The sequence below is a fragment of the Galeopterus variegatus genome, unplaced genomic scaffold (genome assembly GCF_000696425.1).
Source record: "Galeopterus variegatus unplaced genomic scaffold, G_variegatus-3.0.2 Scaffold339, whole genome shotgun sequence".
Classification (NCBI taxonomy): Eukaryota; Metazoa; Chordata; class Mammalia; order Dermoptera; family Cynocephalidae; genus Galeopterus; species Galeopterus variegatus.
In genome coordinates, this window is record NW_007726450.1 from 652976 (window position 1) to 675312 (window position 22337).

The window sequence follows — 22337 nt, forward strand, 5'->3', positions numbered from 1 at the left end:
GAAAGTAAGGAGGATATTTATAATTAGAGGGCACATTTTGCTTAATTTTGAAATACCCTATATCAAATGCAAACTCCCCATTCATTTCCACTGGAAATATGTACGAGGGTATTTCAAAAAGTCCAAGGAAAAGTGAGATTAAAAGATAATAAAATCTTTTCATGAACTTTTTGAAGTACCCTTATATAGGGATGGATGACAATAAAATGTGTTCTGCCCCAATAAAATTAATTGCTCTCTGAAATGAAGTTACCCTCTAAGAGGTAGATGGTCTCTTTCAGAACAAAAGAGTTAGCCAGGGACTGCAGGACTGACAACCAACTCTAATTACATTAACATTACATAGCATTGTGCTAGAAGCTCATCTAACAGCATTTTTCTAAAAAGTTTTAAATTCTCAATAGCAGCTTTCTTTCTAAAATCAGAAAGCTTTTTTTCTGTCTGGAGTGGGTTTTCTATCTGATTATGTATGTCTGTCTTATGTTGAAGATCCTAGGTGTGTCTTTGGTCACTAAAGAGAAAATGGATGGCTCTGTTGCTGTTGGCAGTAGCTGTGGGGTATCTGTAGTGCATCTGATTAAAATGAGGTGTATTTACAACACCCTCCTTTACCTGCATCTTCATCAGATGTGTAGGCAGCAGTGAAGCCTCCATATGGCCTGGATCCATCAGTGAAAAAAATAACTTTCATTGTGTTTCCTGAAGATTTTATCTCATTGCTTACATTCGCACTACTACACAGTTTCTCTAGCTGTGGTGAGTTACTTCTAATGCCATTGAACACCTGTCAGAAAAAATGATTTGAAGAATATAATAACTCAAACATTTTAAAATACCTTGAAAAGTAATTTAAAATATCGATCTCAATATAAACATAAATGTAATAGTTCTTTCCTAATTACTTATAGAACAAAAGCTTCAATTTTCCTACTCATCCAACTTTTAAAAAATGGATTAGAATATTGTTGACTCCAAAATATTAAACAATAACTCTAGCTGTTCACATAGTTATAAAGAATGGCAAACTATTATTCCACTGCTGTACAAAAACCAAGTGAATATTTTAGCATGCCTGGTTTTCACAGTTCAGAAAAGATCCAAAAGAAATAACTAAGAATAATTCATTGATTGAGTGATTGATATTCCTGTCTTTAAAAAGGGGTTGCAATGGTTCACTATCAGAAGTAATAACTCAAACTACGACACTAAAAGCTATGGAGAAGGAGAATGTACTCCGTAATGAAAGACGTAGGTTTTATTGCTTGCTATAATTGACCATTAAATTTAGTTCTTTGGGGACTTCTGGTTTAAAGTGTCTTCCGGTTCACAGGACCAGACGAAGAGTTTGCTATCACTTACTGAACAGACAAAATGCTAGACTCTGCTAATCATCCACTCAGACTATCTAATCCAATCAGCACAACACCCTTTCAGGCATAGAACAGTCTTCCTGTTTTCCAGATTCATACACGAGAATTCAGAAAGATTATACAATTTGCTGAAATTCAAAGAACTAGTCACAATAGATCTGGAATTCAAATCATCCCTGATTCCAAACCACAAAGCAATGCATAAAGAAACAAAAGATGAAAATATTTCAATAATACTGAAAACAGGAATGGACAACACATTGCCAGAATCAAAGGGGATTACAACCAACTATAAGACTAATGGGATATATGTGAAACATGACCACGGCCTTTGTCCCTGCCTCTATGTCTGCCCCTGTTCTAGAATCACAATGATTAAAACTTTTGTAGTCATCCATATATCACATCGACTTCTGCTTTTAGAAACAAACAGAGATTTCCATTCTTGTCTTCTAATCCCTCTTGTACTCAGAAACGACAACTCCCAGAGAACAACTGTGTAGGAAGCAGGCACATGAGAGTCAGGACAGGCTATAAAAGCTGCTGTGAGCAGGAACAAAATCAGACATGGGTCTCACTGTAGTACCCACTCAGTAGTGTAACTTTCCATTCTCTGCATTTGGACAGAGAGTAAGATAGGCAGTTGAGTTTGGAGGAATTTTAGGCTATGTGCAACTGGATAGAGTACTTAAAGCTGCACTTAAAGCTGCCCCCATTCTACCTGCACATCTTAGAAAAAATTTCTTTCCTTTTTCAGGGCAGGTTCTCAAGTAAACAGTGTGGGCAAAGTGCGATCCACATAACTTTGTTTGGAGCAGAGCAAAGAGTAAACAAAACAAACAATGAACATATAAAAAATACATTGGGCTGGCCCCATGGCTCACTCGGGAGAGTGCGGCCCTGTAGCGCCGAGGCCGCAGATTCAGATCCTATATAGGGATGGCCGGTGTGCTTACTGGTTGAGCATGGTGTAGACAACACCATGCCGAGGGTTACGATCCCCTTACCGGTCAGGAAAAAAAAAAAAAAAACATTTCAAAGAAAAGGGGTGTGGACATCATATTAAAGATACAGAAAATAAATTAATTGTGAAAGTGATTCCTTGTTGGAGTTTTAAACCCTCCCCCCGACTAAGAGAAAAGACCTGTGGATATGACATTTGTAGATTTCCCTAACTAAAGACTCAAGTCACCTCTCCCCAACCACCCCAGTCACCTCCCATGAAGCCCACAAGTTGACAGCCCCAGTCATGCATAGAGAGCTTCCAATCAGCCTTTTTAATACTTCATTCCTAAATATAAATGGACGGCCAAGGGTCATCAGACATTTAGGGAAATGTCTAATGTAAAAGGCAGAGACCAATACAAGTAAGTAGGAGACAGCAATTTAAAGGAAATTGACCCCCCCAAAAGAAACATAAAACTTCAAAATTATGATTAACATACAGTATTCATATGTATATGAATATATTGAATATATACAATATTCAAATATATATATTCAAAGAATGAGGGTAAAATACGGATGATTTCAGGTATACAGGTTCTCAAAAAAGTCTATCACCCATGCCCATTTCTTTAGGGAGCTACACAGCATATGCTTCACCAAAAAGAGGAAATTAACCAAGAAAGGGAAATGCACAGTATCATGAAGCCAGCTATTCAGCCCAGGAGAGGGATGAAGGGACTTGAAATTCGATGGTGAAGGGAAATCCCAAAATGACAGCTGGCATGAGGCCTGCAGATGATGGGCAAAGGTTCAAGGAGGGATATAAATGGAACTGAGGAAAATAAATGGAACCGATAGGTGTGTTTTATTACATAAGGTGGAGATGTACACCTGGGGTAGAAAGGGTGTGATAATCAGTGCATAGAAAACCAAGAATACGTAAAAAGGACACAAGTTATTGGAAAAACAAAGCCAAATGTTACCATAGTTGGAGTACACTCCTTGGCTTAGTTATGAATGGTGTTTACATAATTACAGTAATGTAAACACTGAACGACAATTTGAACAAAAGCTGTGACATATATACATATATTTTTATTTAAGGAAGAAATTGGGGGAGTATGTGGACATCTTCTGTGCATTTGTGCTGGTGAAAAGCTACATCCTCATCTTCTATAGTAGGATGGAAACGGATAATGTCTAGGACCAAAAAATCAAGGAGTAGCAGAATAGGAATGTTATTTAGAAATAATGGAATAAATACCACCAGAAAAGTAGCTAAAACAGTGCAAAGTAGATGCCTTTGGCAACTATGATTAAGGGATGGGGCGATGACACGTAAGGCCTGATTTGGAATTAGTGATTGCTGTTGTAAATTTTATTTTATTATTTGAGTTCTAAAACTATGACTGTTCATATTATTTTTCCAGTAGGACGTGTAAATATTCTGTTGGTAAAACTCCTAATAATCATTACAGTCAATATGACTTAAACTATGGAAACAATTTTAAAGGAAAAAAAACAACTATTAGTATATAAAATCAAAATTTTAGTAATAGGTGTATAGAATTCTAAATATTCTTATATTTTTTATTTTCTGAACTCTTCAAATACTGTTCAATAAGCATCCATTATTTTATAAAAGAAAAACATTAAAATTAGTATTCAAGTGAATATACATCATATGATTATAAGTACATAAAATTATGCATTGCCAAGAAGAGATAATAAAATGAATCAAAATATAATATGGTGGAAGTGGTTAATTTTTTTTCTACGTCATCTTTGTTTCTATATACATACAATCGGTAATAGGAAAAAAATGTTCCTTTAAAATAATATAAAATGCATCAAAATATAATATGGTGGAAGTGGTTAATTTTTTTTCTGCGTCATCTTTGTTTCTATATACATACAATCGGTAATAGGAAAAAAATGTTCCTTTAAAATAAACAACCTTAGTCCAAGAGTTCCTGGCTCTCAAATAACAGAAAACACAAGAAATAAAATTTTCACTAAAAAAAAAAAGAAAGAAAGAAAGAAAAGAAAACACACTGTGTTCCATATTTCCAATACGTGATAAAAGACAAAACTTCAGTCCTTTAGATATTAGAACTAAGAACAAAACTTGAAAGTTGAATAAGATCATTTTAGGGCAATACAAAATGGTAAATAATACACAAAGATGTTTCATATTTTTGAAATTCCCTACCCCGTTGGAGACAAACTGGAAACAAAAGAAGCTTGTTTTAAAAAAGGATAATGATAGTATTTCTACTATTCATGCATTCAACGATCATTATCTCTGTCATGTGCAGGCACTGGGGATTCGAATTTGGCAGAGAGTGAAACCAAGTGCTCACCCTCAGGGGGTCCACGTTCCAGTGTGGGGAGCAGACAATAAACAGACGAATGGATAAGTATGACTTGTGTCGTCCGGCATGAAGTGCTGTGAAAGCAACCCATGCAGGAATGGGGTCTATTTCACACAGGGTACCCAGGCAAGGCCTCCTGGATCAAAATTTATTTGAGCGAGGAATCAAAATTCACTTCCCCGGGGAAGTGAGGGTGTGAACCTGGCAGCCATCTGGGGAGGAACATTCCAGATAGGGGCAATAGTAAATGAGAGGAACAGAAAAGAGGCCAGGGAAGCTGGATGCTAGTGAGCAGAGAGGAGGGGAGCATGAGATGAGACATATGGGTAAAGAGGGAGTAGGGCCAGGTGGGCCACTGGAAAAATCGGGGATTTTCCTCTGAGTATGATTAGAGGCTTTTCAATGGGAGTGACATGATTCACTTTAGTTTTAAAACCATCATGCTGGCTGCTGTGTTGAGAATGTAGGGGGATGCAGGAAAGTAGAGAGATTGGGTGGAAGTTATGAAAAGAATCCAAGAGAGTGGTGATGGTGATAGTAGTGGATATCATGAGAATTAGTTAGATTCTGGGTGTTGTTTAAAGACACACCCAATAGGACTTGCTTATGGATGCCATATAGTGTGGGAGTGAAAGGAGTCCAAAATAGACATCAAGATTTTTGACCTGAGTGAGCAACCAGAAGTTTGGAATTGTTATTGCTGAGATAACAAAGACTTCAGAAGAAGGAAGTTGGGTGGGGAGATGTACTGATATTAATCTAACAAATCTATCTATACACACACGTATATGTTCATACGTGTACATGTATGCATACGTGTGTATACGTATAGCACTTCATGATTTAACAATACTCATGTATTTGTTATTCACACGGAACTTATTTGCTTTCTTTTGCTAAGGGGAGCTGAGAATGCTGAGGGCACATCCCAAACCATTTGAGGTCAGCAACGGCCAGGGGGTGGGGCAGGCAGCCATGGTCTCCCACCAGCTGTCCCTCAGTGCAGAGAACAGTGATTATGCAGGACCACCCATTTGCTTAAAACTTTTGGTCGTGGCTTGTGCTGTGACTCTGGTCCCATTCAGCTATGTCCTGCCTCAGGCTTAGCTTTTCACTGCCTACCTAGCTTTGTCATATGTAATGATCATTTGCCCTTAAAATGTATCCCATCAATGACCCGGATGGATGTAGTGACAGCTGATAGTCCCTTAAAACAGCTTTTACAATAATTTTTGGAAGTTTATCATGATTTTGTTCTATCTAAAACACTTAGAATTGTCTGAGATATAGTTGCCTAGACAGCAATATTCCTGATCGAATTTTCTGACTATGATTCATGGGTTAATTCGCTCCTTAAACAATGGAATATAATATCCCTGACTGCATAGAACACTTACCGTCACATGCTCATTGTCACAGGATGGATGAGCTTCCAGCCTCAGGTTGTTAAAAGTTAGGGTGACCTGCCTTCCATCCTGCACAGTGATTCTCCACTCGCAGATCCGGCCATGAGGATTTGGGTTTGGGTAGTTGGGAGAAGAAAATGTTCCTGTAGGGCCCTGCAGATCCCCACCACACTCTGAAGGGGAGGACAAAAGCCAAGAAAACATCCAGTCAAATCAAAATGACTCCTTCTATAAGAAATGCTCTCGAAATTGAAGTATTTTTTAATGATCCCTCTGGACAAAGTTATTGTCATTATTTATCGCTAAATGTATGTGAGGTCTTTTAGAGAACATCTGTATTCACTTATCTCTAATATTTAATATTAATATCATTGTATTAATTGAGCGATAGTCCACTGACATTTTAATTGCCATCCTGCCTCCCAAAATATGAGAACAATACATATAGTGAACTTAAGAATCAGGGAAATAAGAAAGCTAAGGTAATTGTCCAGTTTTTTCAGACAAGACGTTTACTTCATCTGAGTTTGTCAGGGTATTTGGGAATACAATTCTGAGTTAATACAGACTAATGGACTGGCTTTCTTAAAATGGGCATTTCAGTGTAACTCTTGTCCCCTTATTACATTTCTCATGATACTCGTTACTTTCCTTTGGAGCACTTTTTCAGTTTTTCGTTTGTGGGTCTGGCTATTTAAATAATTTCATTTTTGGGTGTGACTATTTGATTGTCTGTCTTTCCACGAAACTGTGAGGTCCAAGAAAAAGAGGATATTTTGTTTTGTTTTTCAAACTACCATAACGCCAGTGCCTAGCATAGTGTCTACGCAATGTAGGTGCTCAATAATTTTTTTTTTTTCCTTTTTGTCTTTTTTCGTGTCCGGCAACAGATCGCAACCCTCAGTGTCGTGCCCGTACCGGACCGGGACCGGCTACGGGATCGCAACCCTCGGTGTTGCTCCCGCACCTCGCTCAGCCAGTGAGCGGGAACCGGTCTGTACGTGGGATCCAAACCCTTGGCGGGAGCGCCGCCGCGCTCCCAAGCAGCGCACTGTAGCAGTGCGCCACTGGGCCGGCCCGTCAATAATTTTTTTTAAATAATAAATCAATGAACTCACCTTCCATGCTAGATTCAAACCGCAGTCTGAATCCCAAGGCAGTAAGAGAGTCATCTGTGACAAACCTGACCAAAGCAACATTGCTAGAAGTGTCTATGCTGTCAGGAAGGGTGTTTCCACAGTATCTGCCCAAGAAATTTCCTGTGAGAGTCAAAGAATTAAGTATGTATATGTCCAGGGGACTGGTTTCTTTTAACCTCTACTCCAAGGTGTGCTGCATGTACAAAGAAAATAATAAAAGCCAAGACTCTGTCCAGGAAGAAATGGTAACCTTGTCAAGAAAAACAGAAAAACATGAATAAAAATAAACATATTCAAATATATGAAGAAGTATAAAAAAATTCAACCAATTAAGGGAAGGGTATCTCAGCACAATGAGAAAGACCTGCTCATTTTGTTAAAGAAATTAGCTGAGACAATAGACAAGTGTCTGTCTCATATTATTTCCAGGAGACATACATTATCCTTTTGTCTCCTTATAGGATGCCCCTCATATAATTGCATATGGCCCTGGGAGGTCTCAGCAGGAAAAGGATGCCCTTCCAGTACAGTGCCCTCTCAGTGTGGTCTCCAGGATAAGCTATACACTGACACCTGGGGTGCTTGGGCCTCCATTGTTAATCGGTAGACTCGAGGGGGCGAATTGCCAGTGCAGCCCAGATTGATCTGCACTTCTCTGTGGGTGTAGACATACTTTTGCATTTCTTGGAAGTGAAGAAACTTCAGAAGCTAAATGAGTACAGGTGAAAAGAAACACTCTGAAAGAGAGCAGACATATTTTACTGACCAGAGGTATGGTTTTCCCAGATCTCCACAAAGTCTTTTTCACACCCAGAGGAATTCTGAAGGTTAAAATCTTCAAAATGGATGGTGAGATAGTGTCCTGAGAGACCCTGGAGATGCCACTCGCAGAATAAATTGTCTCTATAGGGATGTGTTGGATGTCCAATGCTTTCAATGACACCGCTTTGTCCTGTTACTGTTCCACCACACTGGGCTGCAAAAAAAGAGTAATATTCTATTACAGATTTTTTTTTTCTGATTTCGCCAGCACATTTGAAAACTTCTAAGTGCCAAGTGAAGATGAGTTGAAGTTTTAAAAATTCTGAAAATGACTGAATGTATTTTTTACAAACAAGTTAGAAAAAAAATATGAATTTTTCAAGTTTACTAAAAATAGTGTTTTAAAATAAAAATCAAAGGAGAAATTAAAATTGATAAATGACTGGTTTTAAACATTGACACTTGTTACTTACTTCTAGAATTTAAATAATTCTTAAAGTTAGGCAGATAAAAAGACTTCTTTTTTAAAAGTTGTGTGTTTTCTCCCTAAAGTTTTAATGTATTCATTCTACCACTACTTTCCTAATTCATATAAAAAAAAATGTTGTTACCTATGGAATACTTGGCCTTGAATCCAATGTGAGTGGGGCTGTTGTCAGACCGGAATCTCAAATACATAACTTCTCTTGAGGACAACTGACTGCTGGGCAAAGATATCCCACAAAATTTGGAAAGTATTGGTGCATTTGAATCAACTCCGTTCCGCAACTCGAGGTAATTGGAAGTACAGCTAAAATGGGAAAAAATTTGTTAAATTTATAAGGCCAATTGCTTTGACTTCATAATGATGACTGCACTAACTATTTTCAAGGAGATTATTAAATCATCATTTATGTATCAATAAGACACTATGACAGAGTCAGTTTAAGCTGTGTGTCATTTTAAAATGCTGTATAATATTTTCCTAATGATAATACACTTTCTCATTAGTAGTTCAAAAGACAGGTTTCACATGTACTGCACTCAGGACTATTTACTTGCCTTCCATATTCTGTATTAGTTTTACAAATACAAAAGTAATTTTCAGATTAACCCCCGTGAATTTCAAAAACACAAGTATTTTGTTTCACATGATGAGTTCGTACATTTCACAAGACAAAGATGAGCTGTCTCTTGGCAGCTCTGAGACTAGAACTAATGGAGAGTCTCAGTTGGAATTTTCTGTGTCCATAAAAGAGAACAAGTATTTACCTAATGTTTCTTGAGAAAGTCAAATTAGCCAACTAATGCTCAGCGCGTGGAAGAGTAATATTGTATCCAGTGCCTAAAAATGGCAGGTAAAACTCTTGTGTCTAAGTTTTGTACCACACATGTTCAATGAAAAAGAAAAATACAGTTGGTTTCTGATAGTCTATATAGTTTTCCTTTGTCTTCAACACAGTAAGATTTACTCTCTGATTTGTAATCCTTTAAAATTCTTACTAAATAGGCTAGGAAACTGTACTGTAGAAACGGTGCTTTAGTCCTGTTTCTGACATGGGTGACTCCAGTGCCCCATCACAAATATTTCCATTTGTTAAACAGATATTTTATCATTTATGACAGTGAATATGAGGCTGGGCAAACAGATACCCATCTACCAGTGACACTATATTTTTCCTGTAAGAGGAAGAACGGATAACATAAATCTCAAACAGCCTCCCTCGGTGTCTCTTGGAAGACACGTCTAGGGTCACCAGGGACAGCATCTGTGTACATAATCTGCTCAGCTGCCAGGCGATGTTTCAGGCTTGAGGCATTCAGCATTTTCTCTTGTCCCTAGATTTCCTATATAGTATGTGCTGCTGAGATATAAAGGAATAGATTGTTCTGAGACATTACAGCTAAAAAAATATTAACTTGGGGAGGAGAAAAATTAAAATGCAAGTGACCTACTTGGGTGTTGCTTCAATATTGAATTGATCTTCAAACTGCAGCCTTATGAGCCTTCCTGGAGGAGCTGCTATGATCCAGATGCAATCAGTGTGCTGGGGGTAATTGTCAGGGTAGTGGGGGGAGGTCACGTATCCAGCAGAATCTGCATCATGGATGTAGATATTGCCCCCGCAGGCTGTCAGGAAACACAATTAAATCAGTCTGCTGTCTTGTTAGGTGGACATGGTCCACTGCCACCATCATTTTTCAAAGTCAATTTATCTGTATTTCCAGTTTCAATTTCCTTTCATCTGGAATTATCCTCATTTTCTTTTTAAGCAAATAAATTCTGAATTTGTTATCAAGGGAGCTACCAGGTGTGTTACTTTCTAATTTGCCAAACCATTTATTCTCATTGGAAATTTCATTTTCTTAAAGCCAACAAAATGAATTTGGCAGGTGGTACAGGCAGCAGACATCACAGAAGCAAGAATATATATTCACCACCTAACTGAGCACATGCAGACACCAGCGGTTATAACTTCCCGCTGATAGTTCGGTTCAGACCAGTGATGCAGAGCTATGATTTTGAGTCGTTTAACAGACTAAGCAGATATATAGGTGTACAAGTCTGTGGGCATTTGCTCATTACATTTCATCAGGATTTAGATACATTTGGAGAGAGAGAGAGATCAACGGCAAGAGAGGTTATTAACCATCTTTTTTCGAGAAGATAAAGGAGCTTTCTATACTTTTTAAAAATACCAAAGTATTATATAGAAGTACTCTTCTTTTATAAAAAAATATTCTTTGGCAATTTCAGCAGACAAACCAGGCAAGAGTAAATGTACTTAAAAAGCCAATAACATTCACTTGTCCAATGATTTAGCTGCACAAATATTTGATCTGCTAAACTCCAGCAACATATATTTCTGCTATCACTTAGCCACCAGTGATCACAACCTAACTTTTGTCATTACCTAGAACTCCCCCATCTCTGGAACTCTAAATTGCAGATCATTTTGATGGACTTTTACTCCCCTGGGCCATGGCTTTCCTTCAGACTCCCCTTGTAAAATCCCAACTTCATGGCTGTGTTTAATTCAAGCCATTCACAGAAACTGATACCTCTGCAAATACATGTTCTCCAATCTCAGCACCACCAAGTAATTCATGCATTACTTTTCATATAAACTACAACAGTCATTTGAAACTTAACTATATTCCCTAAACCCTTTACTCTCCCCATTCTCTCCTGATCTCGGCACACGATACTGAGATCTACTTTAGGAAAAAAATAGAAGAAATCAGATAAGTATCCCCTCAATTCGTCACCCCTTATTTGTTACCATTCTTAATAAATCCATCTACATCTCTACCTTCATTTTCTTTTCCTTTTAACACTATACATATATTATCTTCCTGTTTCTTCCTGTATCTCAAGTTCCCATTCCATTCTGTCTCTTTAGAATCTTGCTCTATTTAACCTCCCTGCTCCTGTGCTTTTGATCTCTCTCTCTCTCTCTCTGCACCACCCCCCTTCATTCTTCAACCCTATCAAAGCACTCTTGTTCAGGTCCCCAATCATCTCACAGTTGTACCCACAGATCTTTTTTAATTCTTTGGTTATATCCCTAGCATTTAACATGGTTGATCACATCTTCCTTCGTGACATTTTTGTCTCTCGGCTTCTTACACGCTGAGGTCTTCTCCCCAGGAGTCCCTCGGTGGGCCTTTCACCTCCTCGCTCTAGATAATTCCTTGACTAATATCATGCATCCCCATGACTTAAGTTGCCACCAGTCTGTTGATGATTCCCACATTTACAGATTCACTCCAGACCCTCTTCTGACCCCCAAACTCGTGTTCCAGCAGCCTCCTGGACATCTCCAGTGGATGTAATTCAGAGATTTCAAACTGAACACATCTCAAACTGACATTATTGTTGGGCCAGTGGGATCAGGAGGACCGGAAAGCCGCAACAAAGTAGCAATGGAGTCTCCATCTTGTTAACTCCACCCCTTCCTTCTCCTCCCTCCCTCCCCAGAAGGCAGAACCAGAAACTGAACCCTGCTCAATTCCTTACCATATATGGGCAAAAACCCACCAACAGCCCTCCCCTATAAATACCTGCTTGTATCTACCCTGGACGTGACTTCCCTGGCCTCACTCCCTTGGGGGCCGTGGAACCTCACCCAAGAGCACGTCCATTAAAGCCTGCCTTAAACCCTTGGCCTGGCTCCTTTTGTTACTTACCACCGCCGATTTGAACCGGACAATTATCATCTGCTCATCATCCAGAATCCCATCCACGAGTGAATGACAGTGTCACCTCCCCCCATGGACACTCCCTATCCACCTTCACTACCTTATTTTTCTCTGTAATACCTTTTACCATATGAAATACCGTATACTTTCTTATTTATTATCTGTATTTTAACACTAAAATTAGGCTGCATGAGGGTACGGATTTTATTTGCTTATGCTCTACTCCCAGGACCTAGTACAATGTCACATGAAAGTTCTTAATAAATGTTTGTGGGATGAACAAATCCACCCAGCCAGAAACCTAAGAGTTCCCCATGGCCTCCCAAACCTTCTCTCCCCTCTCACATCTAACTGACCTCCAAATCCACTCAATTCCATATTTGTAACATCTCTCAATATGCCCTCTCTTCTACCTTCTTACTACCTTTGCCTTAGTTCAGGACCTATTTTTTTCCTCAATTACTCTTTCATCTGGTCTCTCTCTCTTTAGTCTCCCCCATTCCCCCAATATGTTTCCAATGTTGCAGCCACATTGATGTTTCCAATCTGATTGTGTTATTCATGCTTTGGATAAATTTTCAGTGGCTCCCTATTACCATTTGGTTAACATCTTAACTCCCTATGGTAGTATCCATGCTCCTTGGAATGATGATTCCTGTCTACTTCATTACCATTAGGTTTATGTCCTTTAGACTCTATTCTCCAGCAGTAGTGGATTCTTTCAAATCCTCGAATATGCCTTATCTCATAACATAGAGACTTCATATGTTGTCATATCTTTCTTCACTAATTGGCATGTCTCTATTCCTCTATTTCTTCTAGGAACCTTCTCTGATCTCTTGGACAAGGCGAGGTGTTTCTCCCACATGTTTACCTAGCTTCTATGCATCCTTCTATCTAGCACTTATTATACTATGTTCTAATCACGCCTTTCCTTGCTGTCTCCTCTACTGTGCTGTGAACTCCTTTACAGAACTAGGTGATTTGCACAGCATAAAGCACTTTGTAGATTTCTGATTAATTAATTAATGAGCCAATTAACCAGATGAGAATCAAAGGCATCTAGTACAGGATCACAGAAATCTCAGTCAACCATAGTGAAGTAGTGTCTCTGGAGAAAGATGGCATAAAACTAAGTAAACTTGACATCAAAAGATGTTCACACAAAAACATGTTAAAGGCCGACAAGTGGGAGTGTCCTGCAAGTAGGTATGGTGGAAAGACAGCCAGACAGATAGGGGAGTAGAAGTCTGGGTGTAGTTAAGGAAAATGGCTGAATAAGTTATTAGGGAGAAACAAACAAGAATGATCCTACTGTTTGGGGCTGCCCGATAGTAGGTTTTGAAATCAAAGGCCTTTAAGTCTAATACTAAGGGCAGCCATAAGCACGAAGAAACATGGAAAGAAGAATGGCCATGACCATGCTTGCATAAGTAGTGGGTCCCCAAAGAAACAGAAGAGGCACAGTATGGTCAAAGAAACCCAGAGTGTTTCTGCATCACCACTAAATGTTGACTTTACAAATATATATCAAGACTGAGTCTATTGCTGCCCGATAGTAGGTTTTGAAATCAAAGGCCTTTAAGTCTAATACTAAGGGCAGCCATAAGCACGAAGAAACATGAAAAGAAGAATGGCCATGACCATGCTTGCATAAGTAGTGGGTCCCCAAAGAAACAGAAGAGGCACAGTATGGTCAAAGAAACCGAGAGTGTTTCTGCATCACCACTAAATGTTGACTTTACAAATATATATCAAGACTGAGTCTATCATGAATAAAAATGGAAAAGTAGAGTTCTGTAGGGTGGGCTAGAGTCTATTTGCTAATCCCAAGGTACTGTTACTCTGGTAGTGCTTCAGTACCAGGTGTAAATCTGTGCATGCATGCCTCAGCATGAAGCTTGCCATGGAAAGGGGCAGGAAAGAAGTTCCCGACCCACAAAGTGATGATGCTGGTGTGCACAGAGCTGCGGGAAAGCTCCCTTACACACCAGAGCCATGTGCACTGGGAAGCAGCAGAAGCACATTCCCTGTAGACTTTGACCCTATTCAAGCTATTAGATGATTTTTCTGTCACTTGGTGGAGACTTTTATTTCTTCTTCATTTCCAAAATTAAGAAATAATGCTGACATTTTAAAATCTCATCTTTGGGAGAATGTGCATTACTGCTGTTTGTACAAGATGCACATTGATATATGATTTTATTGAGATTAGTGTGTATTTTGAAATATATTCAGGAATCTGGGATTAAGGTCATAGGATCATTCTGCAATCCATATTATCTAATTTTGGGGTGGGAGAACAGGCAAAGATTTATTATTCTATTGCTCTCCACTGACACTACTCTCTTTTTTAAAGCTATGCCTATTTATTTTTCAATTAAACATTATTAAAAAGTAAATGTCACAAAAATTAAATCATTACAGTAGAATTAAATATAATTATAATCAAGTGTGATTAAGTAAAGGTAATTCAGTTAAAGATCACTGATTAATATATAATTAAATCAGTAATGATAGAATCAGAGGATTATGTGTTCATTTGAAAGGAAGCACACAAATGATTACAAAACAAGGCAAACAAAATTCTTGTAATGTTTCTGTAACTAGATGTAACTTACAATTAGACATAATTCAAAGGTCTAAGGAATTTCAGGGATCAGTAAGATTAGTTCATGGAAATTTCATAACTGGATATGTGGTCTTGGAAAATACAAGCCTCATTTTACTTATCTATAAAATGGAAATGATGATACCTTCTTTAAAAAGTCTTCATGATGAAATATTAACTATCTCAAGCATATAGTAAGTAAGTACTTGATGAGTAGGTGGCTCTTACTGATGGTATTACTTGTAGTTAGGAAACTTTAAAAATTTTTTCTCAAACCTATTGAAACAAGGACGATCAAGCAATTGCAGGAAAAGTACAAATGTAATTCTCAGCAAAAACACTTACCTAAACTCTTGGCCTCATATTTGATCTTAAATCCTTGCCCTCCATTACTATTATCAGAGATAAATTGAACAAACATTTGATTATCTGAGGTGAACAGAGTTGACGAAGGATGACTGCCACAAAAATGACCATTTCCTCCATGGGGTGCCAGGGGTGGAGAATAGATATCAGGTCCATTTTTTAGCTGGAAAGACAAATCAAAATTGCATAAACTCCTTTATACTATGAACGATGGAGTGCAATTCACAGACCTATTACTTTATGTTACAAGAGACAAAAATCATTTTGTTTTCTGAATGAAGTCTGCAGAGAAAGTAATTAGAAAGGGTAGCAAACAAGACCTACCACCAGGTAATCTCCTTGGTTGCAAGAAGAATCTCCATTTGGAATCTCGAAGGGTTGTTCAAAATGGACAGCGATGGTCAGGCCACTCTGGACCAGGACGTGCCAAGAGCAGTTGAGGTTGGGAATGTAGGTCTCTGGATACTTGGGGGATGTGATAATCCCTCTGTCTGCATGCAAATATCCACCACAGCCTTCCCAAGAAGAAACAAAGGTGGGTTATTTAAATGACATTGACAACTGGATTTTTATGCTTTCCTGGTTTTCTTGGGGGTTTTCAAAGTGTAGGCAGTAGAAATGCTTAAAACTAATGGACCAAATGATTAGTACAACAAGCATTTATTGCAGAAACACTCCTGGGTACTCCTGGGTATTCCTGGGCACATTTTAAATGTTGTTGTTAAGATCTAAGATATAGAGATAAGCAATAGAGACAGATTACTTTTGTAAAGCTTACTATATAGATGAGGAAAACATGCAATAATCAAATATATAATATGTGAGATAGTGGTAAGTCCTATGAAGAAAAACTGATGGGATGAAGGAGAAGGGTACTATTTGCACAGGGAAGTTAGAGAAGGGCACATCGTTGGGGTAACATCTGAGCGGAGACCTGAATGAAATAAGGGATTGATCCAGGTGGCTTTGTGGGAGAACATTCCGGTCCAAAAAACTGTCAAGGCTTGATGTGTTAGAGGTACATCACAGAAGTCAGAATGGATAACGCAGAATGAGAGATCCAAAAGGTAGCATGGTTAGGTCATGCAGGAAATGGAAAAAACTTATTCTCAGTAAGAACTGGAGGGTTGTGAGCATCAGAATGACATGATCCTACTTAAATTTTGAAACAATCACTCTGTCTGTAGTACTTAGACTGTTAGTGGGGTGGGTTAGGCAGGAAAAAGCAGAAACAGAGTGTACAATAAGAAGGGGATTACCTGAGTCCAAGGAGAGATGACGGATGCCTGGACTAAGATGGCAGCAATAGAAATGGAGAAAAATGGTTGCAATCTAGTATACTGAGAGAGTAGAACCATTGTGATTTGTTGATGGTTAGGATGTTGGGAGTGAGAAAAAGAGAAGAATCATGAATGACACTGAGATTTTTGGCTTCAATAACTAAAAGAATGTACTTTCCATTTACTAAGATTGTGAAGAGTGTGGAATGAGCAGGCTTGGGGGGTGGGAAAGGATGGGAATCAAGAATTCAGTTTTCACACATTATGTTTGAAATACCTTCTAGATATGGAACTGTCAAGTATGTATATATATACATATATGCAGACATGAGTACATCCACACATATAAAAACATACATTACATACATATAAACAAACATTTATACATATATAATATATACATACACACATATAAATAAATCACAATGGTTCTGCCCTTACTATATTTACATATATACATATATATGCCTATCTATACACAGACACAAGGGTACTTTTAAAAGTTCAGGGAAAAATGGAATTAACAGATAATACAAATCTTTCCATGAACTTTCTGAAGACCCCATGTATTTATATATGTATGTATAATGAGCTGCCATACACACATACATGAGAGACAGAGGTTGGGAGTGAGGAAAGAGAGAGGACAGAGCAGACATTAATTTGCCACTTGTCAGGGACTGGACAGCTTATCAGCAAGTGAGTAGAGAGCTCACACAACCAGCTAAATTACAGAGGTGGAAATTTGTCTGCAGTCTAATTCCAAAGCATGTTCTCTTAAACCACTATAGAGCCTGCCTCCCTTGACTGCGAGGAACATAATTTATCTGTGATTGCTCCCTACTTCATAAAAGGCGTATATAAGAGTGGAGGAAATATTAGATTAATTGTTAATGTTAGATTGAAAATCTCCTTTAAAATTTTGCTTTTCAGTATTCTACAAACTACTACTTTAATTTTAGTCTAGTTTGGATATAAGGCACATCCCAAGTTTTGAAAGTCTCACCATGCTATGCATGATAACATCTATATATATTCTGCATGCCCTCTGACACATCAAATTCATATTTTAAGAGCAATAAACTCTTCCTGCTCACCCTCAAGTGGAAGATTTCAAGCAAGGGATTCATGAAGATAAATTGTAACTTATTGCTCCTTATTGTGTTATGGATATGTGCTGTTTTCTAGTTCCAGCCCTCAGCTAGGCTGAAAAATTACAGTGCTACCATGAACACACTTCTTTGGGGGGAAGATACCCCACCCAGAGATCTGAAGGCAGGAGACCTTTCATACGGCGAGGCATGGTGCTTCGGAACAGGACTCAAGACTTGACATAGGGTAGCTGTCTAGAGGCTTGGCAGAGACCTGTGTCCTCTGACTTAACAACCTGTGCCCTGGCACATAAATATTACATTAGAAAGAGAGAAAAGAGACAAGACGAGATGAGATGAGAGAAGACAAATGTTGGAAGGCATTACTCTTGTGAAAGGATGCGTTGAAGCCCGCCCCGGTCACACTGAGGTCAGAGGTAAAGTGGATGAACATGTGCTCTCCAGTAGACCGGATGGGCCCGGGGACCTCTCTTCCACAGAGAACTGCTAGCTGTGGGACCATGCCATTGTCTCCTATGACCAAAGAAAGGAAATGTCAGTGTGAAAATACATCTTTAGTATCTACTCCACCGTCATTTGAGACTAGCCAAAGCGGCTCACGCGTTTTTCTCGGAACAACAGAATTCCTAGGAGATAATGGGATTCTCGAAAACAGGGACACCCCAGGGGTTACATCATTCTGGCTCCAGGTTTCAGTGGTGCTGCCTGCCCTTTTCTTTGCCCATTTTGATAAAGACGTCTTTGAGTTCCCCTTGTCTTTCTAAAACCTGGCTGCCGGTTCTTCCAGGCACTAAAACTCAACATCAGAGTAATGGGATTGGGAAGGGATCAAGGGCAGGGTTCATGTGTCTTTGAATTAGAGACTCTGATGTCAGTTACTCTGATTGCTGAAGGTCAAGTATCTAAAAGAGAGAAAAAAGGTTGATTCTTCATCCTCAGATCCTATACTAGCATTACGATGTCATTCACCAAGAGGCAAGCAACTTTTTATATGTCCCTTTCTTCAGCTCCAGTGGGTTTGTTTATTTTTTAACTTCTCATTTGTTTGTTTTCTATTTGTTTGTTTTGTTGTTAAAGGAACACACTTGTGTGGGTGGGGGATGAAAAAAAGATGCAAAGGAGAGCCAGTTACCTCATGGTCCCTTTCTTTTTGTTTCCCATGGACATAAGTTTCAATTAAAGCAATATCCCAGCCGAAACCAGAATGGAACAAAAAGAACTATAGCAGACTTGGATTGCTTGGCTGGGAAATTTTTTTTTCTTAAGGCAGAGAAGTAATAAATTTCAAGCTTATAAAAAACAAAAATAGAATATGAGACATGAGGCAATTTGCCCTTTTACATAACCAGCAAAATGAGTCCTTTTTGACACTAACCATTTCTTTAACCTCATTCATTATTAACTACTTTAGAAAACAAGTTATTTTCTATGCCTGTGATTATAAACGTAATGGCACAGTTTATAAATACAAGATGCTTGAAAAGGCATTCTTTGGAGGGTTTCTGACCTCTGGAAACTTTTGTGGTTTTTAAAATTCAAAAGTTTGTCACTTTAACTCCTTTTGCACTTATTATCGTCACAATGCTGTTTTGCTGTACATTTCACCCAATATTATTTTTGATGAGTTATTCTCTAATTACTGTACCGCAAAATTTAGAAGTTTATTATATGTCACTATTTCACACGTGTATATTTCATCTCTCAGTGAGACTGGGAGGGTCCTATTGAGTTTGATTTCTTTTCTAAACTTCCCCTTAATGCTGAACTCTAAACAATTACTTGTTGGTTTGTTACCTTTCTATCCCCTCCCAACACCCAGTCTCCATAATGAATATTGGAATATTTCTAGAACCTTCCAGAACCTCAATAAACCCAATCTTTAAAGAGAGGGGCAAGTCAAAAAACCCTAAAAGCTAGGGCTACAAGATGACTTGGTAATTCTTTCTCTACTCCATTTTAGAGATGTGGAAACTGAGGACCCAAGATTGTTAAAGGCTGACATTTATTGAGCAATTACTACATACCACTTTAAGTGCTTTACATTTAATATCTGATTTTATCTTCATAATAGCACTATTAAGTGGGCATTATTATCCACATTTTGTGGATAAGAAAACTGAGTCTTAGAGGGGATGCAAGTTACATTGTTATATGCAAGGGTATAGAGCATAGAAGTCAACAGTGACTTTTGCCCTGGCAGATTAACTCCAGATGCCCCTAAACCATGCTATTAAGTGATTTAAGGTCATAAAGAAAGTACATTTCAGATCTGGGGCTATATTAAAAAAGTACTGATTTTCGATACAATTTCTTTTCTTTACTTTCTTTTTTTTAAATTAACTTTTGCAAGGTCCAATATAGTTTTGTGGAACCTCAGTTGGAGAGAATCTTTGGTATGCAAAATTTGTTGGTACGTGATCTGGTAGACTGATTCAGTTTTGAATCATGGCAATTTTGTAAAACGAATAAGCAGATAGAAGAGTGACTCAGTTCTCCCAAGAATGCTGCAGGATCCTCTCTGGGGTGACCTAGGAATGTTCACAGCCACTCTATGGCCAACGGCTTGTGACAATTGGCCAATTGCTTATGGCCACTTGGCTTTAGATATTTGCTTCAGAATGTTACATGCACCTGATACTCAGAAGCAAGAAAATAAAAAAGGTTAGCCAAAGAAGAAATAATTGAAGTGAGATTTAAAAGTTAATTCTAAAAATGTATTAATCTCATGCAAATGAACAAAATACCCACCAATGGACACATGGTAGGCACTCAATAACTATTTCTTGAATGAGTAAATAAACAAATGAGGAAAGAATGAACCTATTGGGCATCTGCTCACGTCGATGAATGAAAAGGAACCTATACAAATAAGTCACACAGCCAGTTTAAAATATTTTTGTTGTTTTGGCATATGCCTCAGTTTGCTGAGCTCTTCCAAGATGCTCTATGTCCTTGTAAGCAAGGACACTGATCAAAACTCTTCAGGTTTATACTCAGAAATATCTAAGTATATTAAAATCTGAACTATATCAAATTCTGCATCAACAAAATGCTTGTAGTTTTGCTAGAGATTTTTACATTCATTGCTTTCCCTGACCCTCACAAAAAAACCCAAGAAGTAGGTATTCCTTTCTCTTTCATAGATAATAAAACAGGCTTGGAGCCATTGAGTGACTTGTGCAGGGTCACGCAGGAGAAAAAGACTGCTCCCTAGAGTCTAGGCTTCCAGGGGAAGTTATTAATGGAACATAAAGCAACTAAGTAGAATGTGATTTTTAAAGAATAACCATAATTTACTTCATTGATGCAGTTACTTACAGAAGGCATTTTCTTAAAGCTTCTACTGGGTGCCAAACACTATGTGTGCAAGAACACACCCATTTTATTACATAAAAAATTTTAATATACACAGAATGCCTTGATGTCAGGAAAGACAATAGTTCCTCTGGGCAATGTGCTGATAGCCGACTGTTGATAGGAAAAATGGAAGAAAGTCGTAGTTTATAATCTCATCATGTTTGTATGATTGATTTGAGTCTTTACTTTGTGTCCAGCCTCTACAGGAGCAAAATAAAGTACCTCCGCCATCTGAGTTTTCTCACTTAGTGGGGATCTAGGGATGAGGGAGTAAGAGAGATGACATCTTACACACTAGCAATCTATGGGCCAAAAGCAAACACATTTGTTTTTGCCGAGAATTTGCATTTCTAACAAGTGCCCAAGAGATGTTGATGCTTCTGGTNGTGTCAGGGTTGAAACTCAGTATTTTTTAAAAAATGTTTCTCACCATCTCTTATCACAAGGTTATCATAGCCACATGTTCGGTGAGGTTCAATGTCCAAGGAAAGGATATTGAGTTCCACAGTAGAACCAGGAGCCTGGATGAGCCAGGTACACTCAGCCCTATTACTGTAGTCTTCAGGCCAGCCCGGGGAGAAAAGAAAGACTGGAGCATCTCCTGTCCTCAGAAACCCACCACAAGCACCTGTAGAATGAGAAGAAATGTCTTTGAAATACCTCAAACGGAAAAGAAACCAGCACCTTTTCACTTGACAAGGANATCTCATCATGTTTGTATGATTGATTTGAGTCTTTACTTTGTGTCCAGCCTCTACAGGAGCGAGATAAAGCACCTCCACCATCTGAGTTTTCTCACTTAGTGGGGATCTAGGGATGAGGGAGTAAGAGAGATGACATCTTGCACACTAGCAATCTATGGGCCAAAAGCAAACATGTTTGTTTTTGCCGAGAATTTGCATTTCTAACAAGTGCCCAAGAGATGTTGATGCTTCTGGTCTGGGGGTCACACTGAGGTGGGGGATATGACCTCCCTATTGTCCTCCTTCATTCCAGTTCATGCAAACTGTGAAGCCCAATTGTGTACAAGTTGCATGTCAGCATTATTCATGTCCCTCACTCACTGCATAGCAATACCACACCTGTCTATAAAGGAAAAGATGCAACAGTATTACCCCTTAATCCTACTTACTCTACCCACAGACTCAGAGGAAAAATAGAAATGAATATATTGCAATTATAAATATTTTTCCCTTAGACCTTAAAGCCATAGGTATAAAATATCAATATTCATCTCCAAGCCTTCTCAATAAGAAAGTAGAACAACCTGGAAATTCAGACTATTATTACCTACTTAACTCTCTAGAAAAGTCTTTGTTTCCTCTTAGGAATGTTGTGCTATCCCTGACATTTGCAGAAAAATTAATACTTTCCTTATGTCCTTCAGAAATTGAAGCCAATCCTGGTATTTAGTGCCTTCGCTGACCAT

The 22337-nt window shown here is 38.4% G+C and overlaps 1 protein-coding gene across 1 annotated transcript in view; it reads right to left on the bottom strand.

Moving 5' to 3' along the window:
• Nucleotides 1-22337, bottom strand: part of CUBN (cubilin (intrinsic factor-cobalamin receptor)) — a 121979-nt gene that overhangs the window by 72424 nt on the left and 27218 nt on the right. Inside the window, exons 9-18 of the mRNA XM_008567728.1 lie at nt 21339-21536; nt 17918-18064; nt 15484-15674; nt 15139-15322; nt 9936-10110; nt 8612-8790; nt 8005-8214; nt 7218-7358; nt 6091-6272; nt 613-784 (exon numbers count right to left, since the gene is read on the bottom strand). Coding sequence (XP_008565950.1) covers nt 613-784; nt 6091-6272; nt 7218-7358; nt 8005-8214; nt 8612-8790; nt 9936-10110; nt 15139-15322; nt 15484-15674; nt 17918-18064; nt 21339-21536 — 1779 coding nt within the window. The remainder of the gene's footprint in view (nt 1-612; nt 785-6090; nt 6273-7217; nt 7359-8004; nt 8215-8611; nt 8791-9935; nt 10111-15138; nt 15323-15483; nt 15675-17917; nt 18065-21338; nt 21537-22337) is intronic.